Source organism: Scylla paramamosain, chromosome 29 (genome assembly GCF_035594125.1).
Source record: "Scylla paramamosain isolate STU-SP2022 chromosome 29, ASM3559412v1, whole genome shotgun sequence".
Classification (NCBI taxonomy): Eukaryota; Metazoa; Arthropoda; class Malacostraca; order Decapoda; family Portunidae; genus Scylla; species Scylla paramamosain.
Genome location: NC_087179.1, coordinates 15477558 through 15500879, shown reverse-complemented (window position 1 = coordinate 15500879; position 23322 = coordinate 15477558). Strand labels below are relative to the sequence as shown.

At 40.4% G+C, this 23322-nt stretch overlaps 2 protein-coding genes across 4 annotated transcripts; both read left to right on the top strand.

Annotated features, from left to right (window-relative positions):
- Positions 1-2766: 2766 nt before the first annotated feature.
- On the top strand, positions 2767-12159 carry LOC135115402 (26S proteasome regulatory subunit 6A-B). Its single transcript, XM_064032143.1, has 7 exons — positions 2767-3142; positions 8199-8402; positions 8926-9289; positions 10186-10413; positions 10756-10862; positions 11008-11235; positions 11820-12159. Exons 1-7 carry the CDS (start codon positions 3101-3103, stop codon positions 11928-11930), a joined length of 1284 nt encoding a protein of 427 aa, XP_063888213.1. The 5' UTR covers positions 2767-3100; the 3' UTR covers positions 11931-12159.
- A 3056-nt stretch (positions 12160-15215) lies between these two features.
- LOC135115403 (ubiA prenyltransferase domain-containing protein 1 homolog) lies at positions 15216-22699 on the top strand. 3 transcript variants are annotated; one of them, XM_064032146.1, is made up of 2 exons: positions 15216-15352; positions 18238-22699. In XM_064032146.1, exon 2 carries the CDS (start codon positions 18253-18255, stop codon positions 19198-19200), a length of 948 nt encoding a protein of 315 aa, XP_063888216.1. In that variant the 5' UTR covers positions 15216-15352; positions 18238-18252; the 3' UTR covers positions 19201-22699. The 3 variants fall into 3 exon arrangements, with proteins under 3 accessions (XP_063888216.1, XP_063888217.1, XP_063888214.1); XM_064032147.1 differs by lacking the exon at positions 15216-15352 and adding an exon at positions 16134-16249; XM_064032144.1 differs by lacking the exon at positions 15216-15352 and adding an exon at positions 16363-16560.
- The last annotated feature ends 623 nt before the right edge of the window (positions 22700-23322 follow it).

Here is a 23322-nt window from a genome sequence, read left to right as displayed (position 1 = left end):
AAAGTTTCACCAAAATCTCTAAAAGAGATTTAAACCACTAACCACTAACCGTATTGTTCAACAAATCTTTGCAGTCCGGTACAATGCCTGGTGAATGGAAGTTCGCTAACGTAACTCTGATTAAAAAAAAAAAAAAGGCAGTAAATCTTTATCATGTAATTACCGGCCAATTAGCTTAGCCTCAGTGGTATGCAAAATGCTTGAACACTTATAAGAGATAAACTCGTTAATCACGTAGAAGAAAACAACTTAATTAAAAACACTCAACACGCAACAAACGCTCTTTTTTGACGAACCTCTTAGATTTCTTCTATGATATTCTGAACCAGTATGACGAAAGTAAAGCAGTAGATATAACATATCTTGATTTTCAAAAGGCCCACAAACTTACTGACGTGCCATATCCCGTAGGACGTCGGCAACCATGGTTTGCCACTGCTCCCTGTCTCTAGTTGCTTGTATCAACTGAGCTGCAGACATTCCTCCTCCAGTCACTCGCACCAGTCCATCTATGTACTTCTGTCTTGGTCTTCCTTGTGATCTCTTGCCTTTTATTTTACCAGTTAGAGATAGATGTTCCAGTCTCTCTTCTCATAACATGGCCCAGGAAGCGCATCTGTCTACTCCTAACCGTACTCATCAACTCTCTTCCAACACCCACCCCTTGCAACACTTCTTCATTTGTTCTTCTTTCTGTCCAAGATATCTTAAGCATCCTCCTCCAGAACCACATCTCAGCTGCTTGAAGTCTTTGTTCATCTGCCTTTCTCATTGTCCAGGACTCCCAACCGTACAACAAAACCGACCATATAAAACATTTCACAAACCTTCTTCTTGTACCCATTGATACTTTAACATTCATCACCAAGTTTTTAATCTTGCCAAATCTATTCTTTGCGAGTACTATTCTCTTCCTTATATCCATCTCACATTTCCCATCACATGTGATCGTGTTTCCCAAATAATTAAAGTTGTCTGTTTGTTTGAGGGGTTCTGCATCAAGTAATATATTTATTTGTGGCGGTTGCTCCTCTTTCGATACTACCATCACTTCCGTTTTCTTTTTGTTAATTGTTAGGCCTCTGCTTGATCTATTTAGTGTGTTAACCAGGTCTTGCAGTTTGTCTTGGGATTCCGCCAGCAGCACCGTATCGTCTGCATATCTTATGTTATTGATGTTGGTGCCTCCCACTTTTACTCCTTCCATATCTCTTAAATCCCTCATTATAATTTCACTGCAGTGGTTGAAGAGATCAGGGGACATCACACATCCCTGTCTCACGCCTCTCTTTATGCTCTGCGTCTCCGACTCTTGATCCCCTACTCGCACTGCTAGCTGTTTCTTGGTTCCAATATAAGTTATGTATTAGTCGAACAAAGATCTTTACCATCTATTTCCAACCCTTCCAGCATTCTCATAAGGTCTACGTGTTTAACACGGTCGAACACTTTCTCATAATCTACAAAACAAACAAAGATCTTTCTTCACTTCTATTAATCTTTCCATCAACATCCTCAGAATGAAGATCGCATTCCTCGTACTTCCTTGATGGAACCACACTGTTCATTTCCAATCTCAGGGAGTATTTCATTCCTCATTCTATCTAGAACCACTCGTAAAATTATTTTTGTAACCTGACTCATGATACTAATTGTGCGATGTTATTTGCACTCAAGAGTTCCCGGTATCTTGGGCAAAGTAATAAAAGTTGATTTATACATCTGTGCTACTCTCTCCCCATTCTCATATACTTGCCTAGCAATCTCTGTTAACAGGTCTACGCCATATTCATCCAATGCTTCCAACATCTCCCCCGCTATCCCATCATCTCCTGTTGCCTTTCCTTTTTTTCATTTTCTTTAAAGCTTCCCGCACTTCTGCCTTTATTATCGGTGGACACTCCCCATTGTTGTTCACATCAAGGGTTTCTGCCCTATCGTCACTGAATAATTCACCAATATACTCTGTCCACCTTTCCAAAGTTGCATCTGCTTCCATCACTACTGTTCCATCCCTCTTTTTTATTCCAATGCTAGTTGTTGTTTTCTTTTTGTATGTTATCTCCTTCACTTTTTCATACATCAGCTGTTGGTCCCTTTTATCCAGTTCTTCTATCTCTTCACAGTTGTCGTTCATCCATATTTCCTTTGCCTCAATACATTTTTGATGAATTTGTCTGTTTAGTACATTATACGGTTCCTCATTTCGTCCTTTAAGCCGTCTTCTTTCATCCATCATGTGCAAAATCTCCTCTGTCATCCAAGCTTTCCTTGCTCTTCTCTCTCTCTCTCTCTCTCTCTCTGGGATTAAACTAAAATCACACGGTATCCAAGGCGACATGTCGTGATGGGTTGAAAACTGACTAAACACATGTCGCGATGGGTTGAAAACTGACTAAACAACCATAAACAAAGAGTAGTAATAAATGGAAAAGCATCCAAGTGGACTAACGTAACCTGCGGGATACCACAGGGATCAGTCTTAGGACCTGTTCTCTTCCTTATTTATATTAACGACATAGATGAGGGTGTTACCAGTATAATATCGAAGTTTGCTGATGACACCAAAATAGCGAATTCCGTAGTCTGTAACGAACAAGTAATATAAATACATAAAAATCTAGACAAATTGACAGAGTGGGGGCAAACCATTATAACACAGGTCGACTTACGACCAGATCGACTTACGACTGGTCTGTCGGAACCGATCGCAGTCGACGACTGGTGGTATTATGATCCATAACACCTCCATTTTTTACGTTCATTCTCATGTTATTTAATGTGTAATTTATATTTTTATTATATTCCAAAAATTTAAACAATATATAACAACTTTCCTCTAAGACTTTATAACAACTCTCCTTGATAACATATCTCTATTACACACCATCATCCATCGACCATCAATAAGCTTCCTAAATTTAATTTTATCCCTAATTTTAAAAGAGAATAAATTACTTAAAAAACCTCATGGCGGTGGTAAAATAATGACAACAATAAAGCAAGTCGAAGAGTCGGTCATCCACAGTCCATAGCCGCGGCGCCTCAACAAATCATCCTTCTCCACACACATCGGAACTTTTCCTCCTCTCCTGTAGTAATGTCTCATCTGGAGCAGGAACCCGGACTGCAGGATGATGATGTGAGTATTAATATTTTATGTGAGTGATACAAAGTCTTGAGGGAACGGAAATAAGGGAGGTATAACGGGGTAAAATGAGGGAGTGGGAATGACAACACAAAACAGCTGATAAGTGCACATCTCTTAGTTCAGTGATTTTGTGTGATTGTTCGCAAAGTGTACTGAATTGCTGATTAGGATTAAAGAGAATCGTGGTTAATGTGTTTCTCTTTGTGTTAATGTAGCTCCAGAAATAAGTAATGTAGGTTCTTACCTGGTAGGAGGGAACCCCCTCGGTGGTTAGCACGCTAGTCTTAGAAACAACTAACAACAGTTACTAAGAATTTCAACTGAAAGCGTGCTTTAGGCCCAAATAGAGTATTGGGTGAGACATGTGAAAGCAACACTAACAAAAGTCGGTAAATATTAAATTTCTTCCCATTTGAAATTGAGGGATTAATTGGTCTATTTTATTTATTTTACAGTTTTTGATGGGTTTCAGATCAATTCACTAACTGTTTCCACTGCAAATCAGTCTTTTTTTTTCATCCCCTCCACTGCTGAATTGCAATAAAAATGACTAACAGATTAGTACAATGTGTGCTCAAATCGACCAGAAAAAAATTGCATTCTCCCCACAAATAATACACTTATAATAATATCACTGTTACATCATCAGGAGACCCGCATCAGCAACATTGACACACTGGTTGATTAAGAGGCACAATGGAGGGAAAAGGAGTAAAGGATAAGATATGCAAGAAATGCAAGTTCACTGGGACAGTGAACAGAGAAGAAATGTTCAGAAGTTGTAAAACACAGGAAAGAAATGAAGCATGTGGGGATGGGGAGATCAACCCTCAGCAGGAGGCAGAAGTGTGGAAAATCAAAAGGATGTGTGTGTTAAATGCGATATAATGAAGGACATACAGCAAAGGATGTTGTGTGAGCTGTGTGAAAAGTGGTACCACTGTAAATGCCTGAAAATTTCAGCATAAGACTATAAATACATGCGGAAGTCAGATTGTAAGGTGCCATGGCTCTGCCGTGAATGGTGATTTAGTCTGTTGGATCTCACCAACCAAAACAGAAAACTCAAGAAAAGAAAATGAAGACCTCAGAGATGAAAACAAATGCCTAAAGGAGGAGCTGGTAAAGGTGAATAGTAGAATAGATGAACTAAAGGAGTATGTTAAGCAGGAAATTGACAGAGCCAGGTTTGGAGGACCAAATAAAAGGGAGCTGATCGAAACCATAAAAGAAGAGGTAAGGCAGGAGATGAAAGAAGAAAGGAAGGTAAAGAAAAACAACCTTGTTTTGTATAACTTTAATGAATCAAGGAATCCAGACTTGGAGGAAAGACAAAAGGAAGATAAAAACAATGCGAAGAAACATTTGTGCATGACCTTCAAGCAGAGTAAGTATATGTGGTGCAGGTTCACTCCTAGTGAAGTTGAGAGAACCAAGAGAGAAATGCAGTATCCTTAAAGAGGCACAAAACATAAGAAATGCTAATGTGGAAGACAGGAGGAAAATCATAATTGCCCTCTGACTTAACAATGAAGCAATGTGAGGAAGAAAAATTCTTAGAAAAATCAGTATTTTTGTGAAATTGGGCAATACTCGCACATAATGAAAAGTACTTCCATTGCACACAGACGTCTTCCTCAGACTAATTCAGATTCAGGCTGCATCTTCCTTCACTGATGAAATAAAGTACTATGATTATTTATTTATTTATTTATTTATTTATTTATTTATTTTTTATTTTATTTATTTATTTATTTTTTTTGTGCATGGCATTGTCTTCATTCAAAGAAACCAACCAGCATGACTTACTTGACACCAGCACATTGACATCACTCACCACGGCACAACACACATAGCATCACTCAATGGACATGATAATTTAACGTCAAGCTGGGCGGTGTGGCAATCCAGGCAGTAGTCCTGGTGCAGTACGGATAAGATTTAAAAATCACTAGCAGCGTTATGATAAATTTCTGATGCATGTGTATGAAGTTGAAAATGCTCAGGATGAAAGGATCTATCCAGCGAGACAGGTAAGAATTGCCACTGTTCCACGGGCAAGGCATGTTGTATATACCAAAAAAATCAAACAGTGTGTCTCCCATGAAGTCACTAGGTCTCTTTTTAAGACTATTAAGGTTAATAGCCTCTGCCACCTCAGTGGGAAGTGTATTCCAATGCCTCATCACATGTACCAAGAAAAATCTGTGCCTGGCTTCACAAATGGTGTGGGGAAGAAATATCTTAAACTTGTGGCTCCTTGTGATACTCCCTGTAGGAGCCATGACGAAAAGATCAGCAGGAGTAATAGTAGACATGTCAATGAAAATCTTCCAACACTTAACTAGGTCAACATGCAGTAGTCTTCCCTTCAGAGTAAAGGTTTAGAGCTTTGAGACATTGACCATAAGGCATACCATAAAACAAGTAATTTGCTTAGTCTGTTGTCACTGAACAGATTGCAAAATGGTCAAATCAGTAACATGGCATCTATTCCAAACTGGAGATGCAAACACAAGAAGTGGGCATCTATGGATGGTAAATAGTTCAAGCATGAAGGTAGGAGACAAATGACAAATACAAATACAAATGTTTGCCCTTCACAGTATATGCTAAGTAAGGTCCCATATCATAAGACTGTCCATGTTTGGCACCAAAGCTTGTAATCTTTATTTTATTTGCATTGATCTTTAGATCCTAGGATTCAGCAACTGCAAGTGAAGAATTGCTTTCCCTTTGAACTATGCTAATGCCAAGCAACTCTGAGGAAAGGTTATGAGGCCCTATCAAGAGGTACAGTTTTAAGTCATCATCAAATAATTTAATGTTTGATATTTGCTGAAATGTGATTTATGTAAATGAGGAAAAGAATTAGGCTTTGGATAGAACCTTGGGGCACACCACAAACCATTTGATATGAGGAAGTAAACTGTCCACCCACACTAACCTTCATAGTTCTGTGCGACAGAAAAGCTTTAATCCAGGAGAGGACAACATCATTAATACCTAATCTAAAAAGGTTAGTGAATGAATCTGGTGCTTTACCATATCAAAGGCCTTCAAAAGTCAAAAAGAATAAGATTAACCATATTGCTGTAATCCATCCCCTCGGAAACAGCATCATAAGTCAGTAATAACTTATCTTCCTCAGACTTCCCAGAGCAAAAACCAAATTGGTTGGCATTCAGTATTGAATTACCATCTAGATAATCTTGTAGTTTAGCAACAATTATTCTCTCTAAGATTTTACAACTAACAAAAGTGAGGCTGACAGGTTTGTAGTGAAGAGGATCACTTTTTCCCTTTTTGAAAATTGGGAGTATCACAGATTTTCTCCACACATCAGGAATTTCACCAGAATTAAGAGAAAATATTGTATACAAAGGGTGCACTGAACTGTTTCAGCAATTTTTTAGTAATGCTGGATGGATCAAGGCAGGTCCCATTGCAAAGGAAGAATTTATCTTATTCAATGCATTAGAAACATCATGATCTGTGAAGTGTAACTGGAAAAAAGAAACATGATGGGTTTGATATGGAGACTGAGGAAAGCCAGAGGGAATGATATACATTGAAGAGAAAGCTGTACCTATGTAGGATCTGAGCCATTACCTTCGGGTCAGTTACCAAGAGTACCAACAGAAGGACAACCAACTATTTCCCTTTGTATGTAAGAGTGGAATAATTATTATGCATGTCCTCTTTGTAATGAATTTGTTTCTGAAAGGCATAGTTTCTATACTGGAAATTTATATCAAGAAATGACAGCAAAGCGTCAGCAGGAAGCACAGAGTTTCTGCCATGTATTGCTCTCATTTGCTTGAAATGGGTCCAATTGTCTTTTTGTCTGTTTATAAATTCTTTAAATGGTTTATATTCCCATTGCATTGTATGTCCCAGACAATGCATTGCAGTGTCTGGGACAGTACTGATCAGCCAAGTCTCAGTAACCCCCAGTACCTGTAAATTATTTGTGAAGAAAAAAGTTTAACAAATAAAACTTTGTTGATTAAACTATCAACATTTCACAAACCAATATTTAGCTAAGTAAAAGGATACTTCAGCCTGAAGGAACACTAGAGGTGGCCAACTGGGACCCAGATTGAGACTCTGAAGTGTGCTGAGTTGCTGTACTTTTGTTGCCTCTCATGCAGGTCTTTCCTTTGTTTGTAGGGAAGATCTCTGTTGACATAAACATTGAACTTAGGGTTGCTTCTCACATTTTTTACTGTTCCCAGGAGTTGCCTACACAAGCCATCATTAATAAGCTTGATCTCATAAAGTCCCTTGTCTCTACTGATATGTATTTTTGACTTGTTGAAGAGTCATTTGTATGCTTTTTGTACCTAGAATTTCTAATATATATTTGTGGCTTCTAATTTTCTCTCTCTCTCTCTCTCTCTCTCTCTCTCTCTCTCTCTCTCTCTCTCTCTCTCTCTCTCTCTCTCTCTCTCTCTCTCTCTCTCTCTCTCTCTCTCTCTCTCTCTCTCTCTCTCTCTCTCTCTCTCTCTCTCTCTCTCTCTCTCTCTCTCTCTCTCTCTCTCTCTCTCTCTCTCTCTCTCTCTCTCTCTCTCTCTCTCCTAACCCCACATTCTCTGACCTAGCTGAACTTTCACCTGTCTAGGCTTATCCCAACTAACAAAATCTGTGGATTATCTAAATAACCATAGTTTACTCATTTCCAGACATTGACTGTTTATTTCTTGGCAAAATATGACGCCATTCCAGATCATGATCTACACAGTGAAGGGATCAACAGTGAAGTTAATTAACCGAATGACTCTAAACCTAACCTAACTGAGCTCTCAGATGAAAATGTTAAGGTTACTTCAGTATTAACCCATAATTTTAGTAATGCATATTGAACTGTAAAACACATAAAAAGAAAAAAGAAGCTTACATACAAGCTAAAAATACACACACACACACACACACACACACACACACACACACACACACACACACACACACACACACACACACACACACACACACGCACTCAATGTAATAACTAACACCCAGACTGAATTTCTCTTGTGTTAAACAGCCTGCCATGCGTGAGGTGCGAGCAATGTCCACAGATGACATTGTCTCCCGCACGCGCCTCTTGGAGAACGAGATCCGAATCATGAGGCTGGAGCAGACACGAATAACACACGAGATCCAGAATCAACGTGACAAGATCCGGGAAAACTCAGAGAAGATCAAAGTGAACAAGACTCTCCCATACCTGGTGTCCAACGTGATTGAGGTGAGAGAGAGAGAGAGAGAGAGAGAGAGAGAGAGAGAGAGAGAGAGAGAGAGAGAGAGAGAGAGAGAGAGAGAGAGAGAGAGAGAGAGAGAGAGAGAGAGAGAGAGAGAGAGAGATACCAAATCCATTCAAGATAACAGAGATGGACAACTCCAGAGAGAGAGAGATTGTGTGTGTGTTTGTGTGCATTTTCATTTTTTCATTCATAAATTCACTGGTAGATTTGTTTACTTTACTGTTATCATTGTTGTTGGAAGTAATAATAGTACGTAATAGTACTTACACATATCACAAGTTTCCATCAGTCTTCCAAAATTGCATGAAAATTTGAAAACATTAAGCAGAAGATATTGAAAAGTGCAATGAGCTAAACAGAAGAAAACTTCATTCATGGCAAGATCAAAATTATAAACATAAATAATTTGTAATATTGCAATTCACCTGCACACTATGAAAATTCCTTTCACTACTACTATTACTACAAAATGTTAGTGCAGCACTCACCCGTGACACAAATCCACAGATCCTGGATGTGGACCCCAATGAGTATGGTGAGGAGGATGGTGCAAACGTGGACCTCGACTCACAGCGGAAGGGGAAGTGTGCCGTCATCAAGACATCCACCCGCCAGACGTACTTCCTGCCCGTCATTGGCCTGGTGGACGCTGAGACCCTCAAGCCGGGGGATCTGGTGGGGGTGAACAAGGACTCTTACCTGATCCTGGAGACACTGCCGGCGGAGTATGACTCTCGGGTGAAGGCCATGGAGGTGGATGAGCGACCCACAGAACAGTACAGCGACATTGGAGGACTGGACAAGCAGATTCAAGAGCTGATTGAGGCGGTGGTGCTTCCTGTAACCCACAAGGAGAGGTTTGAGAACTTGGGTGAGTAGAGAGAGATTACACTTATCATTGACCTAAGCTTTACACAAACCAGTCACATAACACCATAGATTCCACACCAAAACGCAACTATGAGGCGCCAGGAGCAGACAAACAACTGTCTGGCACCACATCACTGCACTGGTGTGTGGTAAGGATGCAGCTTCCCAAAGGTTTTCATTGTTTAGAATTGAAGCCATGCACACAGGCATCTGCAGTGAGCTGTTGCTGATTGCTGCCATGCACACAAGTGTCTGTGGCTTAGTGACAGGCACATGAAGTCAGTGATGCCTGGTGGATTGCCTGGCTGTCACATACCAAACGTTGGTTAATCAACAAGTCTTTTTGTTAATCAACAACTTTTTTTTTTTATATACTTCTCCTTTATTATATACATTTGGATACTGATCACTTTGTTATTGAAATGAAAGACTGACCATTGCTGCAATGACTACAGCAATAAGATAGCTGAAGCCAAAGCATGGGAGGAGATGTGTGACAACTTTGTGTCCATCTTCAGAGAAATGGATTCTGCAGGAAAAAACAAAATATGGCACAGTGGCATCATTCTGCCCATATACACAGGCAACTCTGTGAGGTGGCTCAGTGAAGACATAGTCACTTAAACACACTTCTGTGTGGCACCATAGCACTACAGACACAAAGTTGCTTGTCTGTTCCCACTGTAATAAGACATCCATATACTCCACCTATTCTAATGATTTTCCCATAGCTTGTTACTCCCCTCCACTCTTCTACCCCCATATCTTTCTTCTTTCCCATTAGGGCCATATAACCACCATAGTCTGGCACACATTCATATTCTTAGTGGCATTTATTTCAATTAAAAACATCATTGGTCATCCCACTACCTTCTCATATGCACACTCCCTTCACAGGTATTCAGCCCCCGAAAGGAGTGCTGCTGTATGGCCCACCAGGCACAGGTAAGACACTGTTAGCCCGTGCCTGTGCTGCCCAGACCAAATCCACCTTCCTGAAGCTTGCCGGCCCACAGCTGGTGCAGATGTTCATAGGTGACGGAGCTAAGCTGGTGAGGGATGCCTTTGCGCTGGCCAAGGAGAAGGCGCCAGCTATCATCTTTATTGATGAGCTGGATGCTATTGGTGAGTGAAAGAGAGAGAGAGAGAGAGAGAGAGAGAGAGAGAGAGAGAGGGGGGGGTAAATAAGGAGGGACAGAGAGAAAGGGAAAAGTAAAGGGAAAGGGAAGTGAAAGTAATTAGGTGTGTGTGTGTGTGTGTGTGTGTGTGTGTGTGTGTGTGTAAAGGCTAAAAAAAAAGAGTTGATTACAACAAACAATTTGGTTAAGAGAGAAAAAATGAGGGAGGATCTTAAAAAACAATATTGACTAGACAAGACAATGTCAAGTGCCAGGCTGAAGGCAACAAGACTCGGTACTATCAAAACAATTAGGTAAGAGCACTAACGGATCTACCCATCATGTACAGGCACAAAACGGTTTGACAGCGAGAAGGCCGGTGACAGGGAGGTGCAGCGCACTATGTTAGAACTTCTGAATCAGCTTGATGGTTTCTCCTCCACCACTGACATCAAGGTAAGGGAGAAAGGGAGATGCTGTGTTTAGGCAACAAGAATGAAGGGATGGATAAATAGAGATTGATAAAGAAATAATGGTGCCACTTTTCTCTTTTACAAGATAAAAGCATAACAAAACACAACCCTCTTTCTTCCCACATTAGGTCATTGCTGCCACCAACCGAGTTGATATCCTTGACCCGGCACTGCTGAGGTCAGGTCGTCTGGACAGGAAGATTGAGTTTCCCCATCCCAATGAGGAGGCAAGAGCAAGAATCATGCAGATCCATTCCAGAAAGATGAACATTGCCCAGTGCGTAAACTTTGAGGAACTGGCGCGCTCAACTGATGACTTCAACGGAGCACAGTGCAAGGCTGTGTGTGTGGAGGCGGTGAGTGTGTGTGTGTGTACTTTGATAAGCACATGTCTCATCGCCAACCTCATCATTTCATTTAACAGCTGTATTTTCTCTTATGGGGCTGTCCTGTCTTCATGTCTTTTTATATTCAGCTTACTTATACAGAAGACAACCTCACACCTGCACCATTCTTCTTAATCACCTATGCTTCCTTCTCTCTTGCAAGTTTTCCTACATTAGTCTTGCACTTTACATGGGGGCCTTCCTCTCAGACTGATATGCATCTTCCACCCTTTGTCTTATTCTTCTCACACCTACAGCATCTACCTATCTTTTGTATATCTTGTTTAACATTACTTTCTTCACCAGTCTTCGTTTCCCCAAGTGATCCTTTTGTTATATTCACCACTGGCTGTCTCTGCCCTTCACATTCCTTCTTTCTTTCTCCTTTCCTTGCTCAGTTCAGTTGTAGCCTTTATGTCGTGTGCACCTTCTCCCAGTTGTGTTTTCTTATTTCTCTCTCTTTCCTTCTCTCTCATGTAAATCCATTGCTCATTGTGTTCTCCCAAAGTGGTCATTCATTGCTGTTCATCATTGCCTTTCATTTCTCTCCACAGGGTATGATTGCACTCCGTCGGCAGGCAACCACAGTGACCCACGAAGATTTTATGGAAGCCATTATGGAGGTGCAGGCCAAGAAGAAGGCCAATCTGAACTACTATGCCTAGTGTGTGTGTGTGTGTGTGTGTGTGTGTGTGTGTAAGTAAGAGAGAGTGGCTGTGTGCGTGAAAGTTTGTTCAGTGCTGCTAGTATTACTTTTATCATTATTATTTTGTGTATTTAGAAGAGGAGAGAAATTTTTGGATCATTAGGGTGTATGTGTGTGTGCATGTGTGTTTTTTCTTTTGATGAGAAAGAATTGTTTGTTCATCATTAATTAATACACAGTGAAGAAAAGTTTTGTTTTATTTCTCGTCGCATCTCTCTCTCTCTCTCTCTCTCTCTCTCTCTCTCTCTCTCTCTCTCTCTCTCTCCAAAATATTCCAGATAATAAGAAAAATAACCATTTTGATCACTATTATTATCATACATCACCACATGCTTTCCACATAACCACTCACCTTAAATGGGTGTCTAAATCTGGTCGTTAGTGTGACACTTAGTAATGGCAACAGTGACAACCAAGCTAAAGTAATAGTAGAAATCCAGAAAGTCAAATAAGTGGTGTGATGTAAGAGGGCAACAAAAAAGGAAGGGGGAAAAAACATGCCATCCCCTAAAGAGCCAAACGGATTATCCAAAAGGATGATACAGAAAAAAAAAAATACAAATCTAGCGGGAAAGAACGTGATCCGTGACGTCATACAAGTACTGTAATGTCATGGACCAGGGAGCATGAGCACCTTACTCTGCCTGCAAACAAATAAACGAACGAACGTAGTTTAGGCTCTGCTGAGAGAATGGACTATATTCTCACTAAAATAAAAGTAAATAAATAATTCTTTACAGTTTTTTTTTTTTAATCATTCATTATCGTATATGTAATTTTTTCTTTCCTTCTTTATTCATTTTGTTTATTTATTGTTATAGACCAAATTTTCTTGCATTTTTATTATTTTTTATGTAGGAGGGGCATCAGCCAAAGGGAACTAAACGTGTGTGTGTGTATGTATATATATATATATATATATATATATATATATATATATATATATATATATATATATATATATATATATATATATATATATATATATATATATATATATATATATATGTATATATATATATGTATATATATATATATATATATATATATATATATATATATATATATATATATATATATATATATATATATATATATATATATATATATATATATATATATATATATATATATATATTTTTTTTTTTTTTTTTTTTTTTTTTTATGTAGGAAGGACACTGGCCAAGGGCAACAAAAATCTAATTAAAAAAAATGCCCACTGAAATGCCAGTCCTATAAAAGGGTCAAAGCAGTGGTCAAAAATTGATGGATAAGTGTCTTGAAACCTCCCTCTTGAAGGAATTCAAGTCATAGGAAGGTGGAAATACAGAAACAGGCAGGGAGTTCCAGAGTTTACCAGAGAAAGGGATGAATGATTGAGAATACTGGTTAACTCTTGCGTTAGAGAGGTGGACAGAATAGGGGTGAGAGAAAGAAGAAAGTCTTGTGCAGCGAGGCCGCGGAAGGAGGGGAGGCATGCAGTTAGCAAGATCAGAAGAGCAGTTAGCATGAAAATAGCGGTAGAAGACAGCTAGATATGCAACATTGCGGCGGTGAGAGAGAGGCTGAAGACAGTCAGTTAGAGGAGAGGAGTTGATGAGACGAAAAGCTTTTGATTCCACCCTGTCTAGAAGCAGTATGAGTGGAACCCCCCAGACATGTGAAGCATACTCCATACATGGACGGATAAGGCCCTTGTACAGAGTTAGCAGCTGGGGGGGGGTGGGGTGAGAAAAACTGGCGGAGACGTCTCAGAACACCTAACTTCATAGAAGCTGTTTTAGCTAGAGATGAGATGTGAAGTTTCCAGTTCAGATTATAAGTAAAAGACAGACCGAGGATGTTCAGTGTAGAAGAGGGGGACAGTTGAGTGTCGTTGAAGAAGAGGGGATAGTTGTCTGGAAGGTTGTGTCGAGTTGATAGATGGAGGAATTGAGTTTTTGAGGCATTGAACAATACCAAGTTTGCTCTGCCCCAATCAGAAATTTTAGAAAGATCAGAAGTCAGGCGTTCTGTGGCTTCCCTGCGTGATATGCGATATATATATATATATATATATATATATATATATATATATATATATATATATATATATATATATATATATATATATATATATATATATAAAGCCCACTAAGGTGCCGGTCCCCGAACAGTCACAAACGGTATACATTAAGAAAAAAATAAATAAATAATACAGAACGTGTCTGTGTATGCGTATTATTACTAGTTATATTTCTATATTAATGTAGCAGGTTAACAGGGCTCGTGCTCTACCACAGAAAGATCACGAGTATCTATGAGCTTTATCATCTGTATTACAATGACATTATACTATGACACACACACACACACACACACACACACTGAAAACGTTTTCCTTTAATATACTTGTTGTCGCCAGGTAGCAGCACCGCCACTGTTCTCCAAACTTTAATCCACGGCACTACTTCTTCCTTATACATTCCTTGGTAGAGATTTACTATGTGCAGTTTTGCAAGCACGTAGGATAGTTTCGTAGAGCAATAGGAGGGACCCCATCAACCATAAGCTTTCCGAGGGTTATAGGTGTTGGAAGGCGCAACTACCAATTGTGGGCCGACTTTCTATCTTGTATAGCACGATAACAGGCGGAGTTAAACCAAGGTTTGGAAGATTTAGGGCGAGAGAAAAAGTAAGGAATGCATACCTCCATACCAGACAGTACCGCCTCCATTATGCGCACAGGACACATGCAGAGACGGGTTTGATACGGAAGTAGTAGTCATTCCATGGAAAAAACAGGACAATCATAATACAGAGAGAGAGAGAGAGAGAGAGAGAGAGAGAGAGAGAGAGAGAGAGAGAGAGAGAGAGAGAGAGTAATGCATTTATTTATTATTTACTTATTTATCTAGTTCTTTTTATGTACGGGAACCTCGCTGGACTGCGGTACTTGCTCCCTGGACCAAGGGGCCCAGGGGTACTTACAGATGCCAGGTGGTGAGCACGTTCCTGACTGGGAACGTTATGAGAACCTCCCTGCATGGAAATAAATATACAGTGCAGGATTGTGTATAATATTAGATGAGATGACACACACACACACACACAGAGAGAGAGAGAGAGAGAGAGAGAGAGAGAGAGAGAGAGAGAGAGAGAGAGAGAGAGAGAGAGAGAGAGAGATAAAAAAAAAAAAAAAGATGGATCGTCGATCTCGTTCTAAGTTCTAACTGGAAATTGTAGGATTAGAACGTGTACCATCTCTATTCCGTCCCGATCGCGTACGTGCATACGTACGTACGTACGTACGTTCAAGGATTCTTGCCTGAGTTTCACCGAGTCATTTACAGGCTGGAGCTGGTCAAGAGAGGTTGGTGATCTGGTTGTGGCACAGCTAAGGTAGGCTGTATTTATCTGCTCTTATTAGTCATTACTGATTCTCTATCTTCATCGCGTTTCATGTGCCAGCTGGGCTCCGCACAGGCTAAACACGTCACAATAAAATAGTAGGAAAATAAATGCATTGAACTATAAAGATATGCTATAAGATAATTATACACAAGGAAAGTATGATAAATGAGGAGCAAAATTTAACTACCCTTTAATTATGTATAAGTGGAAGCAGTGTAGGTGGTATACGTAAAACCACCATATAGAATTGAGTAAGATAAAATACAAAGAATTATAATACGAGTATTTCAGAAAACTTAGTTAACATGGATCCAACACATTGCACACTTACCACAATCTGATCCAAACTGTTTCCTCTCAGTTATCACTCAGCCATAGGTAGTAATAAGTAAAATAATTATTATTACTTAGCACAATGAGTATCATTCAAGATGTGACAACCTTGAACTGGGTAAGCTTACAATAGATAAATTAGTACTGATCAAGCTTCATATCCGTAAATCTGATGTATGTAGCTAATATGAAATACTGTAAATACAGCAAACTCAAAATGACAGGTATATATATATATATATATATATATATATATATATATATATATATATATATATATATATATATATATATATATATATATATATATATATATATATATATATATATATATATAAGCGATCCGGATAACGTAAACCTGAAAAAAAAAACACACACACACACACGTTATATTGGTACGACAGAACTAGGCCTCAAATGCGTAAAGTTTAACCGTGTAAGGCACTCATCAAGACAAGACAGGTGAGGACAGGTCTGGCAGGTAAGCTACCAACACCTGAGGCACGAAGAAGCGGCGGTCAGCGGAGCATCAATGTTTACACGTGGACGGAGGTACCATCTCCCACTATGAAAGAACGCCTTAATTTTATTTCTGTTCCGTATCCTTCCTCAATCCAGCCAGTGTCTTATAACTCCTACATGTACCCACTTTAAATACGATTATATGTGGCTAAAGAGTAGAGAATTAGGGAGTAATGAGAGATAATCCCTGCGCAGGAGTGGCTGTGAGGGAAGGGAAGGAGGAAAGGTGGTGGTTTAGACGCCTTGCCCAGCCTCTCCCACACTACCTTCTCCCTTCTCTCTCCACCTCTCCAGCAGCATCTCGCGCTGTGTGCTGCTATCCTTGGCTGTTATGTATTAAGGTACTTCTGGCAAGTTGGTAGATACACGAGTTACACCACATGCAATAACGACACACACAGCAGACTACAATAAGGGAGTAACTGGGGTGGGTACACTTGAACAGGGCATTTCAAGCATGACTCTGGTATTAGAATATAACATAGATGGATTAACAGGTATATTTCACAGATGTTAGCCGAGTGGATGGGTTGGTTTGGTGGGTTATTTGGTGTGCCAAGCCACGGTTTGCAGAGGAAATGCCTACTGATTTTAGGGTCACCTCCACAGCCAGCCACCTCCTGAGGGTGCGCCACGCCTCATACACTGCATTCACCCTCCCCCCCATGGTCCCACCCTCCACACACACATTTTATGTATTATTTTACTGACTTATGTTCGATAATGTTTATTTATATTAGTAATCATTATAGTGTTTTTACTCCTGGAAAAACGTTTGGGGAATTTCCCGTGAGCTGCGTTGCCGTGTCTCTACAGGACCAATTATCGGTTTAACACATTGGTGGAAAGGACAGGCGATTGCCCTCCCTCCCTCTCTCTCTCTCTCTCTCTCTCTCTCTCTCTCTCTCTCTCTCTCTCTCTCTCTCTCTCTCTCTCTCTCTCTCTCTCTTTCAGTATCATATGATACTGTGTAAATTATTTTTCTATAATTTGTTCATGGTGATTGTTTTGCATAATCTCAATTTGGGGCAGAGTAGATTCATCGCACTGTTGTCCCACTCACATAAGTGCCTTTGACTGTTCGAGTTATTGCTCTGAAGGGTGCAATAATAGGACCTCTATTGGTCCTTCTCTTCTAAAAATACTTATTCTCGTGAATAAGTTCTTTCTCCTGGCTATGAAGAACACGCAAACACTTGGAAGTTGCTTCCATCGTGGGAGTGTCCCTCAAAAGGCTGAGCCACCCCTCTCTCTGACCTGAGTCACTTGATCCTACCAATAAGCACCCCAGGTGCTCAACATAAATGACAACGACGCAAAGCTATCTTGTCAAATGTTGTGATATTTATGTAAAACCCAGACTACTTATTATCTTAAAACATGAACCATTCGTAGCACTGCATGGTTTGATAAGCTAAGTAATCCATACTTGATACTTGAATTTCAATAAAAAGTAAGAAGAACTTCTATATTTAAGAGAAACTGTATGATGTGGCAGAGCAGCTAAGAGATCTCAGCCAACGCTTAAATGTTCTTCCAAGAATAAAAAAGAGTATAGGTAGTTGCATAGGAACATAGATGCATACAAGTCAAATTAGTATTGACTGAACATAAAATTGTCATTGATTTAAGCACACACACACACACACACACACGTGCAGTGAGGTATTCCCCAGCAATTGGTTTGTGTTACCCACTGTTTGATTCCCATGTAGGTTGCAAGGTAACCAAAGTTATATTCTCTTATGGCACTTGTTGTGTCTAAGTAAGTATTTACATTTTTTTTTTTTTTAACTGGCATAATACTATATTAATTCTCTGAGTTAGTCAATTATTCCATGTCTCATAAAATAAGTTTTCAGTGCAGGGGTGATGGTAAAGTAATTGTTGTTGTACTGTGCATCATGACTTTCTTGCTTAGTATTTTCTTATAATTAATACATCATTACATCAAAAAGGGGAATGAGTAGATAGGAGTGAGTGTGATGATCCCACATCTCACAGTGCCTCTCCCACAGGCCAGCCACAGGGACATGAGTGGGAACGGGTTGGGCAGGAAGGAGAAGGGCAGCTATGGCTCGCCCCTCATGAAGCTGTCAGCGTATGTGCTTGCCTTGCGGCCATGGTCTTTCAGTGCCTCCTTGATGCCAGTGCTGCTGGGGAGCACGCTGGCCAGCAAGGCGACAGGGGACATAAGCTTTGTGGCACTCTTCACTACAGCACTGACAGCACTCTCGGTCCATGCTGCCGGGAATGTCGTCAACACCTACTTTGACTATGTGAAGGGCATCGATAGCAAGAAGAGTGATGACCGCACTTTAGTTGACCAGTTGCTGTCCAAGGATGAAATTGTGACTCTTGGTGTGATCCTGTACTCTGCAGGTTGTGTTGGCTTTGTCATCCTCACCATGGTGACTCCTGCACGCCTGGAGCACCTCGCCCTTGCATACTTTGGGGGCCTGTCCAGCTCATTTCTATACACAGGTGGTGTTGGATTCAAGTACATTGCTCTTGGGGATGTGCTGATTCTAATACAGTTTGGTCCCATGACTGTGCTGTTTTCATACATGGTGCAAGTTGGACATGTGCACTGGGCCACCATACTGTACGCTGTGCCTCTCGCCCTTAACACAGAGGCCATCCTGCACTCCAACAACACCAGGGACTTGGAATCAGACAGGCGGGCTGGCATAGTCACCTTGGCCATCCTCATTGGGTCGACAGCCTCGGAGCTGCTGTATGCTGTGTTCCTCTTCACACCATACACCATGTTTGCTGTGTGGGGCATCAAGTACAGTGTGATGCTCTTCCTGCCGCTTATCACCATCCCCGAGGCATTTCGGCTTGAGCGTCACTTCCGCACGGGCAGTAAGGCAACCATACCGCAGAGGACAGCCAAACTTAATGCTTACCTGGGCTTCCTTTATGTGCTTGCGTGTGCCCTCTCGGACCCTGCCAAACTGCCCTACATTCTCGGATGACGTGCTGCCCTGTCCTCTCTCTTCCCCCTCCTGAGCTGTGTCCCTGTGCATTAATGTATCTTTTTTTTATAACATGATGTGTGCTCCTTGCCCTCCCTCTTTCCCTTCCCTCCCTTATTTATTGTATTTTTATAGGAAAGATGCACTCGACAATATCAAATGTAGAGCAGCGGCAACAAGCATACTGCTGTAGTGTAGTTTGTCGTGTATGTGATCATGTGATCTGTGACCCTCCCACCACCTGTGTGTTGATGATCCAGGCGGACACAGGCTCCTGCTCTTCCTGTGTCGTGCTGTGAGGGGCCACCACTGGTACTTATTCAGTTATGAAAACCTTGCATATCTAATTATAACTCAAGGCCTTCACCATTACATGAATCTTTTTGAGTTTCCATGACGGACTCAGTTATTTTGTTAACATTCTTGTGTCTTGTAACTTCTCCACGGTTTAGTTTATGAAGCAAGCCATGTTATACTGTCTGTCTATCCTGTCTATAATACCACCTGTCTCCCCTTTCAAAATTACAATCTTGAAAGAATACAAAGAATACCATCACAGCAACTAAAGTGGACAAAGTAAGATGACAAGTATCCTCTCATATATATTTCCATTCCTACTGTGAGAAGTGGTATGATGCCTCACCCTGACTGCCTTCCTTTGAGGGTTCTCAGCTTGGTATATAGATAGATAGATGGATGGAAAGATAGATTATTAGCTGACCTAGACTTGGATGAAGAACCTTAACACTGCCAAGATGTACAAGGCCATGTTGTTACTGCCAGAGACACATTGCTGGTGCATATCATATGTCAAGCAGATTGCCACATTCCCTTCACTGTGTTTACCATTTGTCTTCCCAGTCTTGATCTTGCACAAGAAGATAGTGAGCAGATCAGAGGATGTAATGCAGTTACAGCAGGACAGTGAAGACAAAGTTCACTTGGTAATCATCTTGGCCATTAGAAAGGTGTTAGACTTACCTTTCTGTGACTTGTAAGCCTCCCTTTGCCAGTTCAATCCTCAGCCTTCAGATGAGATTTTCAGCATTTCTGTGATCTTGCAAATCTGGGAATCACATAAAGGCTGATGGAAGACACTAAATGCAGTGGAGGAGAGTGTGGCAGTTTACTTGATTTCTGACCATGACTGCACAGACTCACAATCTTTGCTGATGAGTGAGGATGCTTGCCTTACATGTTAGTGACCCCCTCAGCTCACTCATCTTCCAGCCCGTGCTGCATCCTTGTTAACTCTGATAATGAAGGTATGACTTTGACTTCTTAGTAGCCTTAGATGATAATACCAAGCAGAACTATATAGGCTAGTTTAAACTACTCCATTGTTTACTTCTTGTACTGTTTATGGTGTCTTGAAGTTATATTATTTCATTAAGGTTCACAAGTTGCAGCACATTTTACTAAGCTTGATGTGGTATGAGCCAAGGGGTCAGGCTGTCTCAGAGGTAGGGGAGTGTTTCTACCAACACATACAAATAGAGGTTTGGATGTTACTGATGTGTTGTAGGAGTGATGCACAGGTGTGTCTCTGGAACGACAAGTCTCTCTGTAGTTTAGTTGTAATTTTGATTTCTTACTCTCACTGATTTGAACATTGGTATGGGTTGTATCAATGCTTAGACTCTCAGAAGTGTTTGAAAAGTTAAGAAGGGCAGTGTTAGATTTAACCCATTCACTGCTATGACTCCTTTGTTTGAATGGACACACACACACACACACACACACACACACACACACACACACACACACACACACACACACACACACACACACACACACACACACACACACACACACACACACTGCGTAGTGTAGTGGTTAGCACGCTCAGCTCACAACCAAGGAGGCCCAGGTTTGAATCCCTGGTGCAGCGAGGCAAATGGGCAAGCCTCTTAATGTGTAGCCCCTGTTCACCTAGCAGCAAGTAGGTATGGAACGTAACCCGAGGGGTTGTGACCTTGCTGTTCCGGTGTGTGGTGTGTCAGTGGTCTCAGTCCTACCCAAAGATCAGTCACTATGAGCTCTGAGCTCTTTCCGTAGGGGAACTGCTGGCCGGGTGACCAGCAGACAACTGCAGGTGAATCAGTGAATCACTCACACACACGCACACACACATTAGTAAACATTATAAAAAGAATGGACAGAAATTACTTGGTACCACAGATGGAAGAGGGAGAGAGACTTACAAGGGGGCTTGGGAAGAAAATAAAGAAGAGTGGATGTTTGAGTGACATCAAGAAATATAGCTTCCCATATCGAACTATTGAAATCTGGAATGGTTTGAAGTTAGAGGTGGTTGCAGCAAACAGTGTACACATGTTTAAAGAGAAGCTTTATAAATATGGATATGGAAACAGGATAAAATGAGCCTTGGCTCATGCCCTGTACAATACAATTAGGTAAATACACACACACACATGCACACACACACACACACACACACACACACACACACACACACACACACACACACACACACACACACAGAATGAGTTCCTAGGCTGCAGAATCATTTAATGTACTGTAGTACAAGAATAAGTGTTTGCAGGGTTGTAGGTGATCATGGGGAAAGAGTGTATTGCAGTGAAAGCATTAATTCTCTCCTACACAAACCAGATGCATTTTTCCTCAACTGTAGGACATTATAAAGCATTGAGTGGGCCTTCAAGTTTATTCAACCATATACTTTTGGGTAAGTCAGTTGTTTAAGACAAATACAGGGACTTCCATGTGTAGGGTTGATGGATTCTTGCAGCTTCCCTTCTTTTCACATGTTCTCATTTACTCCATAGTTGCAATTTTAGTACTTAACCATAGCTAACTTTCAACTGCAAGGCACCTATCAATAGTATCAATATACTATTTATCATCAAACATTTTTGTACCATTTATAGATGCATTAATTCAACTATAAATAATTTGAAAGCACCCTTAATGTATCCTCAGATGTTTTCTAATAGTATTTATAAACACAGATTAATTTAATTGCAAAGCATTTCATGAGTACCACTATCTAGATTCAGTTACCAGGTTGTACACATTAATCTCTCTCTCTCTCTCTCTCTCTCTCTCTCTCTCTCTCTCTCTCTCTCTCTCTCTCTCTCTCTCTCTCAGGTTGTTAGGACAATGTCAATAGGGAGCTTCAGTTATAAGGTTGTTATCACAGTCCATTTCGTTTTAGAAAGTGAAATAAATTAGTGGACAGCGATGACATGGACGTAAGGTGTTGCTGCATCATCCAGGGACTGCCATTTGTAGGCCTGCTGGCTTATTGCAGCTTCCCTTGTCTTCCTGTGGTAAACCTTTGTATCACTTGTCAGCAAGGAATAATTTAGACAGTGTTGCTGCTAGGATTAAAATTCTACAATGGATCATACTGGTATTAATTTTGCTTTGTTAATTCCACTCTCATGCTTTATTTGGCAGCTGAGATGGTGGTGGTGGTGGTGATGGTCATAATAAAATGTCCGACAGGTCCTCACAGCTCTTTTTCATTAACCTAAACAAATATTATGACTACAACAATGGAAGTAATGATACATAGATAAAATATGGCAATGTAAGTTATAATGCAAATGTCTTTTCCATGTTTCCTTAACTTGAACAAATATTACAACAGTTTCTGGTTATTATCCATTTTTCATACATGACCATTGCTTTGCCCACGCTCCCTTATCCATAACCCGAAAATACTCATGACATTTACAGAAAAAACACTATCAATATCTGTATTTTTTTTTTATTCAAGTATTTTCTTTTGTTGAATATTACAGGAAATTTATATCAGTGCTTTACCGAATCTCATGTACTCTAATTATGACACTGTTATTAAAGGCGTACCGTAGTGTAATGCACTTGAAGCAATTTGCATACCTAGGGAATAATTAAAAATCATATGAATTGCAAAAAGCTGTGCGAGGTTCAGTGGAGGGGTGTCAAGACGCGCTTCACCAGAGGTCGTGAGGAGAATACGGGGTGGGGCGCGAAATGACAGACATCTGCCACAGATCACAAAAAAATAAAAGTAATAATAAAACTCTTCTAAGAACCAAATACGGATATGTCTCATGCCTTTGCTATTTCATTTCTTTAAATCCAAGTAAA

Excerpts from the sequence above, each read along its gene's own strand:
- LOC135115403 (XM_064032144.1), top strand. The coding sequence starts at position 16,393 with ATGAGAGATAATCCCTGCGCAGGAGTGGCTGTGAGGGAAGGGAAGGAG. Across the intron at positions 16,561-18,237 it reads CTTGGCTGTTATGTATTAAG|GCCAGCCACAGGGACATGAG; the intron begins GTACTTCTGGCA and ends CCTCTCCCACAG.
- LOC135115402 (XM_064032143.1), top strand. The coding sequence starts at position 3,101 with ATGTCTCATCTGGAGCAGGAACCCGGACTGCAGGATGATGAT. Across the intron at positions 9,290-10,185 it reads GGAGAGGTTTGAGAACTTGG|GTATTCAGCCCCCGAAAGGA; the intron begins GTGAGTAGAGAG and ends CTCCCTTCACAG. Across the intron at positions 11,236-11,819 it reads AGGCTGTGTGTGTGGAGGCG|GGTATGATTGCACTCCGTCG; the intron begins GTGAGTGTGTGT and ends TTCTCTCCACAG.